This window comes from Semicossyphus pulcher, unplaced genomic scaffold (assembly GCF_022749685.1).
Source record: "Semicossyphus pulcher isolate SPU_LCO1_2020_fin unplaced genomic scaffold, fSemPul1.0.p SCAF_26, whole genome shotgun sequence".
In the NCBI taxonomy this organism is placed as follows: domain Eukaryota; kingdom Metazoa; phylum Chordata; class Actinopteri; order Labriformes; family Labridae; genus Semicossyphus; species Semicossyphus pulcher.
In genome coordinates, this window is record NW_027211700.1 from 4,290,779 (window position 1) to 4,306,273 (window position 15,495).

General features: G+C 43.1%; 1 protein-coding gene across 3 annotated transcripts in view; it reads left to right on the forward strand.

Annotated features, from left to right (window-relative positions):
* The window catches only part of LOC138604551 (unconventional myosin-Ic-like), a 76,750-nt gene that overhangs the window by 23,602 nt on the left and 37,653 nt on the right, over positions 1–15,495 (forward strand). Inside the window, exon 1 of one of the 3 annotated variants that reach the window (XM_069676482.1) lies at positions 7,094–7,724. The exons of 1 other annotated variant lie outside the window; for it this stretch is intronic. In XM_069676482.1, the coding sequence (XP_069532583.1) occupies positions 7,707–7,724 (18 nt within the window). In that variant the 5' untranslated portion in view covers positions 7,094–7,706. Of the gene's footprint in view, positions 1–7,093; positions 7,725–9,657; positions 9,908–15,495 lie in introns of those variants that run through there. One more of the 3 variants, XM_069676481.1, reaches the window with a different exon arrangement.

A 15,495-nucleotide genomic window follows, 5' to 3' on the forward strand; every position in this document is an offset into this window, starting at 1 on the left:
TTTAACAGGGTTCATGTACTCTTGCCCTACATGAATTTATTATATGTACTTCTATTGTTTTCTTAAAGACATTAGCGCATACAAGAAATTGAACTTGGTGTTTATGTGCAGAACAAAAAACTGTATTTACACACAAAACAAGACAAAACAATGCGCATCAATACACCGAGGCAGCCATCCGCGGCGCCATCTTGGATTTTAAGACATTACATGAGTGCACAAATCTGTGCATGCAATTTGAGCACAAGCAGAGCAAAGCAAAGTGCAAGCAGGGACATGAACGTCATGCACTTGAGCAGAAAGTCCATGTTCTTAAATGTAGCTAGGAAAAAAAACACGAATGAATTTGAAGAGGCAGCCTTAGTGCAAGAATACCTGGGCAAGAGAAAATATATCCTAGAGCAACAGTTTGAGCACAAGCAAAGGAAATGTAAGTGCAAGCAGGGACTGTTTGACTGCAAAGGCAGAGTTTTAAGGAAAATCTGAACTTAATATTAATAAGTCAAGCACTTAAATTTAATTAACCACTTTCTTGAGTAAGTTTAGGAAAGAAACCCGTACACTTCCACCCTTCACAGCCTGATTAAATAAATTCATATGATGAATTTGTTTCTGTTGGTTTCTTTAAGAGATTTCTCGAGTGCACAGAAGCCTGAGCGTGAGATAAAGGGCGAAAGCTGGACATGGTGTTAAGGGAAAGCATTACAAAATCTGAACGTGACATCAATACATCGTGCTCTCAAACTTAAGCACGATGCTGTAGACTAAAGGTATGAAAAAATATGCTGTAAAGCTGCAAGCATGAGAAGACAATATTGCTGATGAGTCTTCTACAGGCCTAGTCATGCCAGTGCAATGCAGCAGTGCAGTTCAGTTTGGTAATAGCCTCAAATAAATATGGCATAGTAGTGTTGCATGATGTTACATGACCACACGTTCCCAAGCCTTATTTCCGGATCATATGTGCAGCGGAATGAGTGGAAAATTTTCTAAATATACCCGAGATAGCTCTGAACAAACTCTGCTGCAGAGGAAGTGAGAGAGAAAAGAAGAATTTGAGGGGAGGGGAGCAGAGGAGAGAGAAGTGAGGAGCGAGGGAGCAGGAGGGGAAAGTCAAGTTCCCATTTCGGATTTCCCACGGAGGCGAGGTCACGTTGGTTTCCCTCAAAGTGGTCAGTGGGATTTAGGCTTTTTTTCTCTTCCCTCAATGTAAACAACCTAATGTTGATTTGCTTTTCCCCAAAGTGGCGAGTGTGAGTGATGAAGAAGCAGGTCTGCATAGACTGGGCTTTGAATAGGAAGGAAAGAGAGCTACTTAGACATCTTTTAATGAGCTAGCACACACATATTTTGGCGGAGGGATTGGTAAACCCTGTAATCATTAACCCTTCTCACACCTGGACTATATAACCACACTCCTCTTAAGTAAATAAAATAGCAAACTTGACGGCCAAAAGGTTGCGTATGACATCAGAGCCATTGTTCAAAACCTCCTCCGCTTGCCAAATGGCAGATAAAAAACAATGTTTGTATTGTTTCCATGGCTTTATGCCCCTCATTGTGCTTTTATGTCAAATCTTTTAAAGCCCCAGAGCTGTAAAAGATTGATTAAATATGCTGTATAGTTGCTTCAGCTAGTGTGTGCAGGAAAATGAGTGCCAGGCAGATTGTGTTTCTGATAGAGGAGGAACAGCCTGATAATAATGTGTTTTTTGTTGTTTTGGTCTTTGTTAATTATTTTCCAAGGTTAAAGTTCTAATCTCAAAGACCTCAGTTTCGTTCTCTTTGGCGCCACCTATGGCGATAAACGGTAATTGCATGCGCACACTTCCCAGATATCCAGACAGTGCTGCATGTGTGACGTCCACGGTTGGCTCCGGTTGTAACTCTCGATTTTCCTGGCTGACGGTCGCTTTCCTTTTCAGACTGTTTGCTTCATCTGAGCGTCGAGTTTGTTTCTTTTTCTTTGGATTTTCACTTCTTGTTGAAGTTGTATCTGTAGTCATCCATCTTTTCTTTGTTTGTTCAGCCATAGTAGATTACTGTTTACTCGCAACACTTGCAATGTAACCCCTTCTTGTATCAAAGTACATCCACTAAAACTTCTAAGTGTCTAAACACATTATGGAAACGATCCCTACAAAAATCCATCTTTTTTGTTGAGCTAAGATCCTATTTTTTAAACCAGAAACAGCCGTTACATTGCTCTCTTCAAAGGCACCAGACCCCATTAACAAAAACAGCATTTTTAATCTGCAGAACACAGGAGTTGCTGGTTTACCGCTGCGTCTATCGGTTACTTTGTTGGTGCTATTGTGTGACTTCTGTGTTAAAAATGTTTTCCTCAGCTCCAACAGAATATTTGTGTAACACATAATGACACAAAAATGAAAAGCATCTCCCATGTTCTGTTAGGTAAAATTACTGCTTTTGTCAATGGAGTCTGGTGGCTCTGAAGAGATCAGTGTAATGGCCTTTTCTGGTGAAAAAAAGGGCATTTTCCTTAAACAAAAAAGGTTTATTTCTGTAGGGATACTTTCTGTAATATTATTAGACACTTTGAAGCCTGTCAGTGGCAATAACAAGCTCTTTAAATGGAGGTATTTGGATGGGGTGCATTTGCCTTTACGGATGATATTGTTGAAATCAAGGCCTGATTTGTTGCTGCCTGCTGAAGCAAACTACTGGAGCCAAAACTTGTAGTTTTTAGACCCCAAAATATGGAAAAACAGGGTTTAAAAATAGTAGAATAACTCTTTAAGTGAAGCAGAAGTGGGATAAGAAAAGTGGATAAGAAAGGGTTAAAGTCCGACAGCTGAGTGAGATACTCGGGGTCAGATTCAGCCCCTCCTTCCTCCAACTCAGCACAAATATGCTGCCTCAGCATGAGCCTGCAGAAACACACACTCAGACAAACACACACATCTTTACAGCCAGCACACTTGCCAAAAGTCGGTTTAAGCCAGAGACATTAGCTTAGATTAATAAACACATTCATCTAGATGAGATGCTGGGTGTTTAACGTCTCTATCCCCTCTGGTGTCTTCGCCTTTTTGCAGCCGTCTGTCCAGTGAACTCTAACACAGTGGTGAGAGAGAGACACTCTCAGACAGAGAGAGAGAGAGCGTCTGGAAAGCATTACTCAGATTCCTGCAGCAGGGGCTCTGATTATCCTGGCAAAGAGGAGAGAGAGAGAGAGTGAGAGAGAGGAGTGAGTGAGAGGGGGATCAAACGAGGTATAAAAAGTTAAACCTCTGACACCGCTGAGTCGAGGACAAAGTGTGTGTCGCTCCGAGCATGCACGCAGAAGGAGATGCTGTTATTTTCGGGCGTTTTGATTTCTGCCTCAGCAAAAACCCAATGACTCATTATTGAGTTACATCCAGACCAAGTGACCAGTAGAGGGCGCTGTGCAAAAGAGAGATAGTGCTGTTTTCTCAAGGTGTGTTCTTCATTTGTCCCTGTAGTTCTCTTTGATAAGAGATGACGGTTACACCTGCTCTCTGTCTGTGGATGAACATAGTGAAGCTCTGAATGGCTCTTGATAGCGTGTTGGAGTTCTGCACTGCACAGTTTACCTCCCACTGTTTTGTAAAGGACCTTTGTGCTCACAGAAAGACTCCTGAAGCGGCTTTTTGTCCGAGTTAAAGAGCGACGAGAAAGCATGAATGAAAGGCATGAATAGAACGACCTTGACCGAGACTTTACCTGAGCTCTGCTAGCTGCAGATTTGACAGAGCACATTTATTGATAAAAGAGGAAGTGCAGGAAAAGTGTTCAGCCTGCTGCTGAAATACACGGATACATTTAATATACAGATATATTTAAATTAGAGATGGACTGATATGGTTTTTTCAGGGCCGATACTGATTATTAGTAGTCAAGGAGGCCGATAACCGATATTTGCAGTAAAAGTAAAAATATTGGCGTCAAAATTTTGAATAATACAAACTCCAACACTTAACTTTGTTTAAATTCCCTTAAGCATATGTTTATTAAACAAACAAGCAAAAAGCGCAGGGAGTTCCCAGGGTCAGCAGCGTCTCTTATAAAGTTAACTGGAAATTTAAATAAATAAATGAATAAATAACTTCCTGAAGTTTTATAAAGTAAATAAAACAAAGTGAAATAAAATTTGCAAAGAAATGTGAGTCTCAAATCAAAATAACCGAAATAACCCAGTTTTAAATTGATCTCTTATCGGTCGTCGGATTAAAGAAAAAGGGCGATGCCGATATGCGTCAAATGCCGAATATCGCCGCCGATAATCGGCCGGCCTTGGATATGTTACAGTTATGTTAAGTATGGGTAGGAATAAAATGGTTAACACTTAATCCTACTTCTTTTCAGACATGTACTGTTTGCTTTGTGTTACATTATTTATTAAAAATTGTTGTATTATTATTTCTTTTGTCCATTTTATTTTATTAACATGCTTTAAGAAAAGATATCAATCAATCACATAAAACATCATCTATATTCAGAAAAACAGGTATACCATTGTTTATGTATTTGTTTAATTATTTAGACTAACTGTAATAATAATCATCGATAATAATTAATAGTTGGAATAACAGCTGTTTGACTGAAGTTTCAACGACAGGTAAAGTGTGCAATATAAGCAGTTAAATGAGAGATGTTTCAATCCTCGACTTAGACTTCCTGGAGAATCACTGATTTCTGACATTTTGCTATTTTTGTAGTTTGTTTAGTCGCATTTTAATTAGCCTGACACGAGTTTTGGGGGGGCTTATAACTTATCTAAACGGTGCATTGACTGATACTTGCTAATATCTGAGGCCACATTTTAGGCAATATCAGAGGTCGATACCAAAACAACTTGTTGAAATTAAAGATTTGACAGCAGAAAAACATAAGAGCAAGTGTCAACTGGCTTGAAAGCACCTGAAGTGTCATAAGCTCCTTTCACACATCGCTGCCCTCCTGAAGATTTCCGACATTGTTCGGATGGGCTGCATGTGTGAGCGCACACGGGCGAATTTTTCACCCCGAGTTCACAGACTGTTTCCTGCCAGCCTCCGAGTAAAATATCCGCAAGAAGTCAGGGTGAGCCGACGTGTAAATGCAGCAGGTTAGAGCATTCCCCGCGAGCGAGTGGGTGGGGCGATGAGGTTTTATATCACGCAATCAGTGTGAAACCAGAAGAGCGAGAACAGGAGGATTAAAAAGATCCGAGGTTGAACAAGAAGAATCGTTTACAAGACGACAGCAAAGAGGTCTGCAGACGGGAGAGAGGAAGAGATTCAGGAGCTTCTGGCTGTGAGGGTTAACACTGAAATTGTTCGCCAGCTGGGGGGCCACGGCGTGCTTCATACATCATGCCCTGCCTCATTAGACCCACATCCTGACAGACAAGGGCAACTCTGGAAATTGTCAGGAGTGTACGTGCGAAAAAGGGCTGTAGAAAGTATAAATAACAACAACACTTGACTTTTCATCGTGTTTAGTTTAAGACCCTTGGAAACCCTTTTTTTGACAGTGGAGTGGTTTTAAGGAAACATGAATCGAAGCATGAATGGAGCGACCTTGACCAACTCTGAACCTGAGCTCTGTGAGCCTCAGAGCTGACTGAGGGAAATAGAGACAATGACAAAGCTCACAGCCGTTCAAATATCTATTTGAAAGACAAATTGAAGCCATCCTCTGTCTCCATATTTGATTTATTGTCCTCTTACATCATTTCCAGCTCTCTTCTCTTAGAGTATAAACCCTCCTGGGCACGCACGTCTCTGTTAATCAGGAGTGTGTCGGCTGAAGATTAGTAACTTTAAATGGGCCGAGAGACATGGAATATACAGTCCCAGCAGGCACCAGCTCTTTGGATTCATGGGCCTTTTTTTCTCAGATCAGCAGGAAGGAGTGGGTCATCCTAATGAGGTTATAAAACGTCGCCTTCCTGCTGCTGCTCTGCTCTTTGAAGCTGCACTTTGTGGCCTCTTCAGCCTCACCTGCAGAGACCGCCGTGCTGTGTCAGGCTGCAGGAACTCGTGAGGTCTCAAACATGTCTGAAGCATTTGGTTTCAGATTTCACCATAAACTTTAATCCTTAGTATTTTCTTCTTCTCTCTCTCGCTGAAAAGTTCAAAACCCTCTCTATCACCCCCGGCTGGCTGGCTGCAGTATAGGTCATAAGCCCCGCCTCCTCCATGCCAACAGATGGGACGTGAGTCAGACTATAAAATCAAAATACACGTCAAATACATTTTCCTCAAACATGGTTTCTGTCATTGGGGTGTGGCCTCATGATTGACAGCTCTGTTGACAAATCAGGCTCCTGCAGCGTTCTGTTCCCGAGTAGCAGAGTAGAGGAGGAACGGCGAGAGGAGACGTAACTAACACTAACACTACAGGCATTGAACCTTCCATCAACGTGAATATCTGCTTCACACCGACACAAGAAGCTGCTCTACTGCACACACGCTGGATAGAAATGGGCAAGATGGCAGCGCCCGCTCTGTGGGGGGTCTCGGCGTGATAATTAAGATTAGTGTCTGTCTCCTTATCTTACTCTTAGCAAGACAGCCAGTCAGGTAGCTTCTAAAGAGTTCACCTTTATGCTTCAGACTCATTAATGTGCGTGTTTTATTCCGGTGACTGTAGTGGAAACTTGTCTTCCTCTTTGTTCTCAGACACACACGCCCTGTGCCTGTAAGATGTCAGTTGTTATTAGTGTTAACAAGCAGATGCATTAGACTGCTGAGGCCTTTGATCTGCAGCTAGTGTGTGTGTGCGTGTGTGTGTGTGTGTGTGTGTGTGTGTGTGTGTGTGCAACGCTGGTCTGGAGTAATTACACTTCCTGTAATGATATTGGACTAACGATGGTAAGTCCTTGTGCATGCATGCGTGCATCATTGTATATATGTAAGGATGTGTGTGTGTGTGTGTGTGTGTGTGTGTGTGTGTGTGAGCTGGATGCAGCCATATTTATGACAGTGGGACTCTTGGCTGCCTGTCTGGTTTTCTGCTTCAGCTTGTAAATCACAGAGCGTGGAGAGAAGGAGGAGAAGAAAGGGAGGAGGGAAGGAAGAGGAAACAGTTTTGGCTCAAACTGATGATTATTTATTGGCATTTACTACTTAAGAGTTTCCCTTTTTTCACACAAGCACGCTTGGATGCACACACACACACACACACACGAACTCTTTACCCCTTTGGCATGAGGACACATTTTTCCCCTCTCATCCTTTTTTCTCTCCAGGGGTGGTTTGGGCCAGATGTGTGTGTGTGCACATGAAACGAGATTTTTTTTTTAGCTTACTTATACCCTATTTTTTCTCCTACGAGCAGAGAGAGCAAGAGGAGCGATGGTAAGTTTTTTAGCAGAAGTGGAGAGGAGAGGGCGACAGGGAAAGGAAAACACAGAGAGAGAGAGGGAAGAAGGGGGGTTATGTGTCACCTAACACAGGGACTATTTCCTCTGTAGGGAGGGAGGAGAACAGTGGGCGAACGAGTGGCGAGCAGGAGAGACAGAGCGAGGTGTGTGTGGAGCGTGTGCGAGCAGCAGTAAGAGGAGAAGCTATGGCAGCTGGGTCTCTGCACCGAGGGGCGAGCTTCTAAAAACAAACTCTCGGCTAAATAGTGGTGGGACGCGGCGCTGGAGGCCACATTCTTAGAGCTGGACTATATCGGCGCTGCAGGGACGAAAAAAACCCCGGGCTGAATTACTCGAGAGCAGGGCAGGAGACATGAAGTACAGACCTTTGGTAAGACGCGGAAAAGTCAGGGGGGAACTTTATTGTGTTTTAGAGTTTGCATTTAAAGGTGTCAGAGGTGAGGAGTTATGTGTGAGAAGGGTTTGCGTTTGGTTGGAGAGGTGGAGTTTATTTAAGTGGAAGGAGCTGCTTTATTGTGTAGCCACCTTGACAGAGTGCTCTTGAACTTCAAGGACGCACAGGTGAGGCAGATTCAGGTGAAACAGTCTGTTTGTTGTCACTCTCCTCCTTCATCTCTGCATCCTTCTACACCATCATTCTGTATGTGTCACATCGATGTCAGAGCTATTTGAATTAGAATCTGTTTCATATCCTAGAAGGTGTGTCCTCAACTTTTGTGTGTGTGTGTGTGTGTGTGTGTGTGTGTGTGTGTTTGCACCGCCCCAGGGCGAGGCAATCTCATGGTGGTGTTGTGTGGCCGGGCAGCATTCTTTGGCTTTCAATGAGAGTAAGAGTGAGTGTGTTAATGAAAAATGTGTGTTGATTAATCCTCCTCACGTAAGGCTTCAGGTCACCAGAAATCCAAATCCACAATAACCTTCTTAGTATGTAATTTAGGGTCTAATGTAAATAAATGTAAACATCTAAAAGTATAAGAAACTAGTGTGAATCCAGAGTCAAAATATTGGGTTAAAGTTTTTGTACATTTTTATGATATTTGGTTTGAATTTGTCTTCATTGTTTAAGATATATATTAAGAACCAATCATAAGAAGCTCACACAGCAGCTATTTGGCTGTTTACACCCAGCGTGAGCATCATGCACGTTTTTTCATTGACGAAAGCAGGTCCTGACGGTTGACCGCAGTTGTGTATTTTTGGCAGAAGAAGTTTAGATCTGTATAATATTGAAACCAAAATAGCCCCCGTGATTGGTGATGTCATTTGGAGCCAGAGTTGCGCAGTAGCCACTTCTGTTAACCAAAACACACACTTAACTTACTGGAAAAAAAACCCCGGGAAAAGTTCCGGCACGTCGGCGTATTTAACAGCAGAACAGCTTCATGTGTCGGTCTGAAGCAGATATTTACAGTTAAGGAAAGTTCAGTGACTGTAGTGTTGGTGTTAGTTACGTCTCCTCTCGCTGTTGCTCACTGCAGGAGCCTGATTCGTCAACAGAGCTATCAATCATGAGGCCACACCCCCTTTTGACAGCATCAAATAACTAATTAAAAGTAAACTTGTGAGAAAAATGAACACGTAAACATAAATCAGCATGATAAGAACTAACTATAATGACAGAAACCATGTTTGAGAAAAATGTATTTTGATTTTATAGTTTGACTCATGTCCCATCTGTTAACATGGAGGAGGCGGGCTTTATGACCTATACTGCAGCCAGTCAGCAGGGGGCGATAGAGGGGGTTTGGCAGTCTATGATTGAAGCTACAGAGCTACCATTTAGCATTGCATTCATGCTAATGTAGCTTGTGTAAGCTAACTACTATGATTTCTATACCAAAGCATTCAGTGAACAGTTTAGATGTCCTCTGCTTCCTCGTCTGACGTAAATGACTTAACATTTTAAAGCTTTGGAGCCATGAAGATGTTAAACGTTATCTGCCCGGCTCACACACTCTCACCAAACGGTCTTATCAGCAAACGAGCTCAACCAGGTTTCTGTAGTTTCATTTTTCACTCAGTTTTTTCTGGATGCCTCACGAGACTCTTAACTTTCATATCATTCACTTTTTCATATTCAGTCATATTTTCAGAGGCTGTAAAATCCCCTCTTGATGCTGCAGGTATTTAAACTGCTGAAACTTGTTCTCCGGCAGAGCTCCCACAGTTAACCTCCATATTTACCCCCACATTCTGGCACATGCAGCCATATGGACTTGATCAATTTTTACGAGCCTTCTCTCTCTCTCTCTGCTCCTACGACAGCGTGTGTGAGAGCAGTACGACTGACAGACTCGTCCGGATGGTACAATGCACTGAGAGATTCCTGACACAGTTGTCATTGCTGCCTGCAGGGCATCTGACTCCAGTTCAATAGGTAGTTTATGTTGGGCTCGGCTCACTCTCGTAAGGCTCTCAGGTCGGAGCTGCGAAGACATATGACCTGTTAGCCGCGCCTGAGTGGCTCTGTAAACTGGATTATTGTACCTGGAATACAAACCGGATGACTTGAAGAAAGGAAGTTGTTTCCTCATGGAGTATCGGTGGGGTCGGGTAAGTGAGTGCTGCCAAACTCTTGCGTCTGATCGACTAAAAAAGTAGTTACTCGAGTGAATCTGACAGAGTAAAAGACTTTTGTTGAGCTCTTCTCGGTACTAAAACAGCTGAGTAAAACCAAGGGGAACCTCAGCTGCTTGTCCAATATAGATGAATAAAATCTCTCCTATTATTGTAGTTGTAGCTTGTTTTTGCAGCTGTGCTAATGCGAGGAGTTTTTGTTGGATATTTCAGCAATTTGGGTTTAAAAATCAGCAACTTTTAAGATCTTAGAGCAACTTTTCATTCCTACAAATACATAACTTGTCACTTGTATTTTATAAAGGTTGTAATTATTGAAACAAAGGCTGTAGCTGTAAGAAAAATGTTCCCTGCCACTTTAAATCAAGATCAAAGTTCAGGATAAGCTACGTCGAACAGCGCACCTGGAGCTGGTAGGAACGCATCGCACTACTTCTCTTGCTCTGGATCATTTAAACCATGTTGTGTCATTAGTGAATCAGTGATCTATAAAGCACTCCCAGCTGCACGTTGTGTTGTTTGGACCCACATGCCCTCAGGTAGGAAGGTTGCTTTCTGCAGCCTGCAGGCGACTAGGCTAGCTCGTCCCACCTGTCTGACGGCTCTGCAGAGCGACGCCTCAGTCTCTCGGGGTAGAAGTGAACATGCTGAGCCTGCAGGGTTGTTCCGTGGTTATCATGAAAAAGTTAATAAGCTTGGATCCTGTGCAGGTGTGGAATGGAGAAATGCTATGGCGATGATATATCACTGGATTTTTACTTCACCTGCATTTATGTTGACACACGTGCTAACATGAGGTGGCTTCATACGATATATATACCTCCAGTTAGGAATTCTTCTTGTCTGTTCCTTATGTTTCTATGAGCGCTGCCCCCAACTAAAGACTTTCTAGTAGTCGATAGTTGAAGCCATTTTTTGAGTATTTGCTGTTGCATGATATTACTTTAATAACCTTTTATGTATTTTTAAGGGAAAAGAATAAAGTGTTGAGTTTTAGGGTTAACATACACTAAGCCCCTGTGGCCACAAAGTTTTCTCCCAATGCTGCAGGCCTTCACCATTGCACAGTTGCAGTTTAGTTTATTGTCCCACACAAAAATAGAAAAGCATTTAGAAAACTAACTTACTTTTATGTAAACCACAAAAAAAGACCTATAAATGTTAATAAAAACCAACTCTAACCTGTCATCCCTATTCCTTTGTGCTAGCTTTAGCGTTAGCAAAGGCTGTTGCTGTTGCTCTATGAAGTCTCCAGCAGCGAAAGAGTCTGAGAAACTGGACTCTGCTCATGTTATTTTGCTATTTTGTGACGGTACCGAATTCGTGAATAACTAACACCCCTTGCAGTTCAGCGCTTAACTGCCGCCTCAGCCCGCTGCCGGAGTACGTTTTGTTTTTTTCACTGCAGTGCATTGCCCAGACGGTAAATCATCATCGACACGAGTAAACACAGCATGAGCAGTGGAAGCACAAATTTATTATGGCTACTAAGTTCGTATCATTAATTGTTGAAATAAAATCTGTGATGGCTCGTTGTTGTTGTAGCGGCTAAACTAGCATGTCGCGAGACTGCACACGGGCTTGTCTGCGCCGATTAGTTGCGCAGAGGGTTGAAACAGCAGTGCTCTGACGGCGAGGTTTCTTTTGCTGATGACTGTTTGTAATGTTGTTCATAATGTATCGTCCTGTATGGATGATGAGGTGCATCCCCTGTGATGTATGGATAGTGACTTTACTGCGTCCCTCTAGATTTTAATGCGGCAGAGACGCTGGACGCGTACCGAGCAACATCGCTGGGTCCACCCCGCGGTTGGCGTCACATAACCGCGGTATTAGGGTCATGCGTTTACCGTGACAACCCTGATTTTGGATACTTTTTTGGCTCTTAGAGGTTATATTCTTTTCTGTGATTAGCTCCAGCTTACCCGGACCCTTAGGCTACCCCAAGGTTAGGTTGGACTGAAAAGAGACTAAAAAGTCACCATATAGGCTTGAAGCAGAGTCTCCCTGGTTGGCGTATGTTGTGATTTGTCGGCCACTTCCTTTTTCAATACATCCTGTGGTTGGATTGTGGGCACCCTCAGCTCTTGCATGGCTCCTGATGTCAGAATCTTTGAATCATTATAGCTTTATTACACCTTCACAAAGACAACATTCATGTCTCAAAACTCACATTCAACATTTCTGCACATCATGCCCCGTTTTTTCTGCCAGCTTGTGCAGAACAGATGAGAGAGGAGGAGAAGTCGGTGCCAGGCGACTGATTCATGGTGGAAAAATGCAGAAAAAGGGCAAAAATATTCTACGAGTAGCTCAAAGCTTTCTTCATCTGAACTGCAGGCCTCTCATTTGGTTGTTTGCTCTATGATTGTAGTGGATATTAAAGTGCTTCCATCCTGAGCACTGTACGGTGCTCTGGAAGAAGCAGGTTAGATGAGGTTTACATAAACAGTGTGACATCTGAGCTCTGCACGCACCCAGGGCGATGTAAAGGTCAAGTCGCTATTGTTCTCAGGCCGGCTGGATGATCAAATCCCTCTGCTTTCTCCCCCTTTCTCCGCTCCGCTAAGATGTGGTGGCTCGTCTGGTTTCTTATTTGAAAGAGAAAGGAGGGATTAAAGCAAAGACAAATAATTTAAAAGCTTAAAATGGAAAGAACTGATATTTAGTGTTTGTAAACCAGGTTTTAACAAATGCTAAACCTCTAATCTCTGACATCCCACATCAAATCTTGGTCTGTGTGTCTAAACATGTAAGTTAAATATTGGTCCAATTCACCATTTTCCTCTGACGTCACCTGTTTTATTGTCGTACTGCTGTGTTTGACGCTCCATATAAACGAAGGGGAATCTGACAAATCGCTGCTTCCAGATTGATCATCTAACAACAAGAGAAAGTGAAAATCTGGAGCGTCATTGGGAATATTTCAACATAAAACAACATATTTAATAACCCATTATCCACCGCTAGACAACAGCTAACGTTAGCATTCTGCCACTGATAGCTAGGAAGTGGTTATATGCTTATAGTGTCTAAAGTGTCTGTTTTATAATGAAATAAGGCCCGATAGCGCTCAAGATTATGATGCCCTGTTGTGTTTTTAGTTGCTGATCAATCAGGAGGAAGTGAGGTGGTGATTATTTGTTAGATTCCCTACTTTTACACCATAAGCAACCTGGAACACGGTAGTCAGACGTTATAACAGGTTTTGAGCTTCCCAACTTAAGTGTGACATCAGAGGAAAATGTGAATATGGTGTGAATGGTTCAACTGGAGTGTGACAAGACTACAAGTGAGGCTGTACTAATGCTCAGCAGGACTTTGACTTAACGCTAGCATTGCGATGTTTTTTCAACCAATCGTTTCAAATGTTTCGCACATTTTTGCGACCTTGCAATTTTGTCCGATCACCCTGTTATCTCCGCACTATACATCGAATCCATAAGAGTAAATCCAATACTCAATGTCTTCTTGTGATCATTCATCTATGTTGCTAAAAGGTATTAGCTGTCCACGTAGCCACTTCCCAATGCCTTGTGTTGAGTCTATCTCTGACCAATCAGAGACTGTGCTACTTCCTTCCACCAACCAGAGGCTCTGTTACAAATATGTTAAAGAAAAAATATCCCCATGTCTCTTTTCAATGCTGTTACACTCACCCAGCACCCGAAATAACAAGTAGAACAACGTTAACGTGTAGGTTCTTCCTGCGCGTATGGTTAGCATTGGACCACGAGCTGTTCTACTTTAGTTTCAGTCAACTTTCACACATTTTATTTGACGTCTCGTCACAGGAAACAAACGGTAATGATGTCAGAACACAGACGGCTCGCTCAGCCAACACGTGGCTTTCTTGTAGCTTTTGTCCCAGTCGCTCACAGTGAATGTGGGATGTGTTACACAAAAAATAAAGCTTCAAAAACATCACAACTTGCATTGCAACTTTTTAAAAAAGCTGCTGCAAAATCAGGAAATTCTGGAGGGACTGGTATTGACCTGCTTAGTTAAGCGTGCTAGCATGCTAACACTTACGATAAACTATTGGAGTATCACCTGAGTGCCATCTCAAGTGACACCCAGACACCTCTGCAGTTAGACTTTTCCTGACATAAAGAAAGCCCTGATGCTCTGTGAATGTCCTGTTTGGTTTGCTGTACTCGTACAAATCAAACATTAGCACAGGTGGAGGAGTTAGCAGCGAGTTTCAGGTCTCCTCAGGTCTCCTCTTGCTAACCTGGCTCTGTGCGGCCTTGTTTGCTGCACAGGATTTGGAAAACATGACGACATCTCAGAACCGGGTACTTGTTGTGTTCCTGAGAGCGGGTGGAGGTCCGGTGTGCAGCACCGCACGCAGGAAAGCCAAACAGTGAAAGCAGCGTTGGGAAACAATGAAGTAATGGAGAGAGAGGGAGAGGGAGGGCGAGGGACTGAAACGTGGAGGGAAAGTGAATGAGAGACAGAATGTATGGAGGAGGAAGAGGAGGGGAGAGGGGAGGAAACACGGCTCTGGTTTCTTTCCTCCCAGGCGCCATAATATTTGGAGGGTTTTGTAATAAACTATGACACCTTTAAGTAAATGCACGTCAGGTTTGCTACTCCGAACTGTGATTCAGCCTCTTTCCAGGTGATTAATTTCTTCACCTTTGGTTTAAACACGCTTTGTGCGTGTCTTTTTGTAATCTGAGTAGCGTTAGCGTTTCAGCAGGCTTTGGTTGTATGCAGGAAAACAATCTGTGCAAAGAGCAAAAGGGGCGGAACACGTCGACCACATCCCAGAAGCCACCGGCTTTTGTCTGACAGCGTTTAAGCATCTTATCTCTATTTAAACAGACATCTGCATGTACACCGATCAGCCATAATATTATGACACGTTTTCTATTACATCACGTGGATGGCCGGGTGTGTCGCATGGCACCAGGATGCACTATGGGAAGAAGGGAAGACAGTGTGATGCTTTGGGCAATGTTCTGCTGGGAAACCTTGGGTCCTGCCGTTCATGTGGATGTTACTTTGACACCTACCTAAACATTGCTGCAGACCAAGCACACCCCTTCATGGAAACAGTATTCCCTAATGGCAGTGGCCTCTTTCAGCAGAATAATGCGCCCTGCCACACTGCAAACATGGTTCAGGAATGGTTTGAGGAACTCCACTAGTTCAAGGTGTTGACTCGGCCTCCAAATTCTCCAGATCTCAATGCAATCAAGCATCTGTGGGATGTGCTGGACAAACAAGTCCGATCCATGGAGGAACGTCTTGGAGCCAGATACCTCAGCACACCTTCAGAGGTCTAGTGGAGTCCATGCCTCGACGGGTCAGGGCTGTTTAGGCTGCCAAAGGGGATCTACGCAACATTAGGCAGGTGGTCATAATGTTATGGCTGATCGGTTTAAGTGCAGGTTAGAATCCTGTCATAGACTTTGCATCTCCATGTTTCATCAATTCTGGCATCTGAAGTTGCTAATCTGACTCTAAACGATGACCAGCGCTTAGACCAGATATATTCTTTATCGCTTCCAGGCTAGCTACACTGGAAGCCCCCCAAAATCCAGAGGCTACGTCTT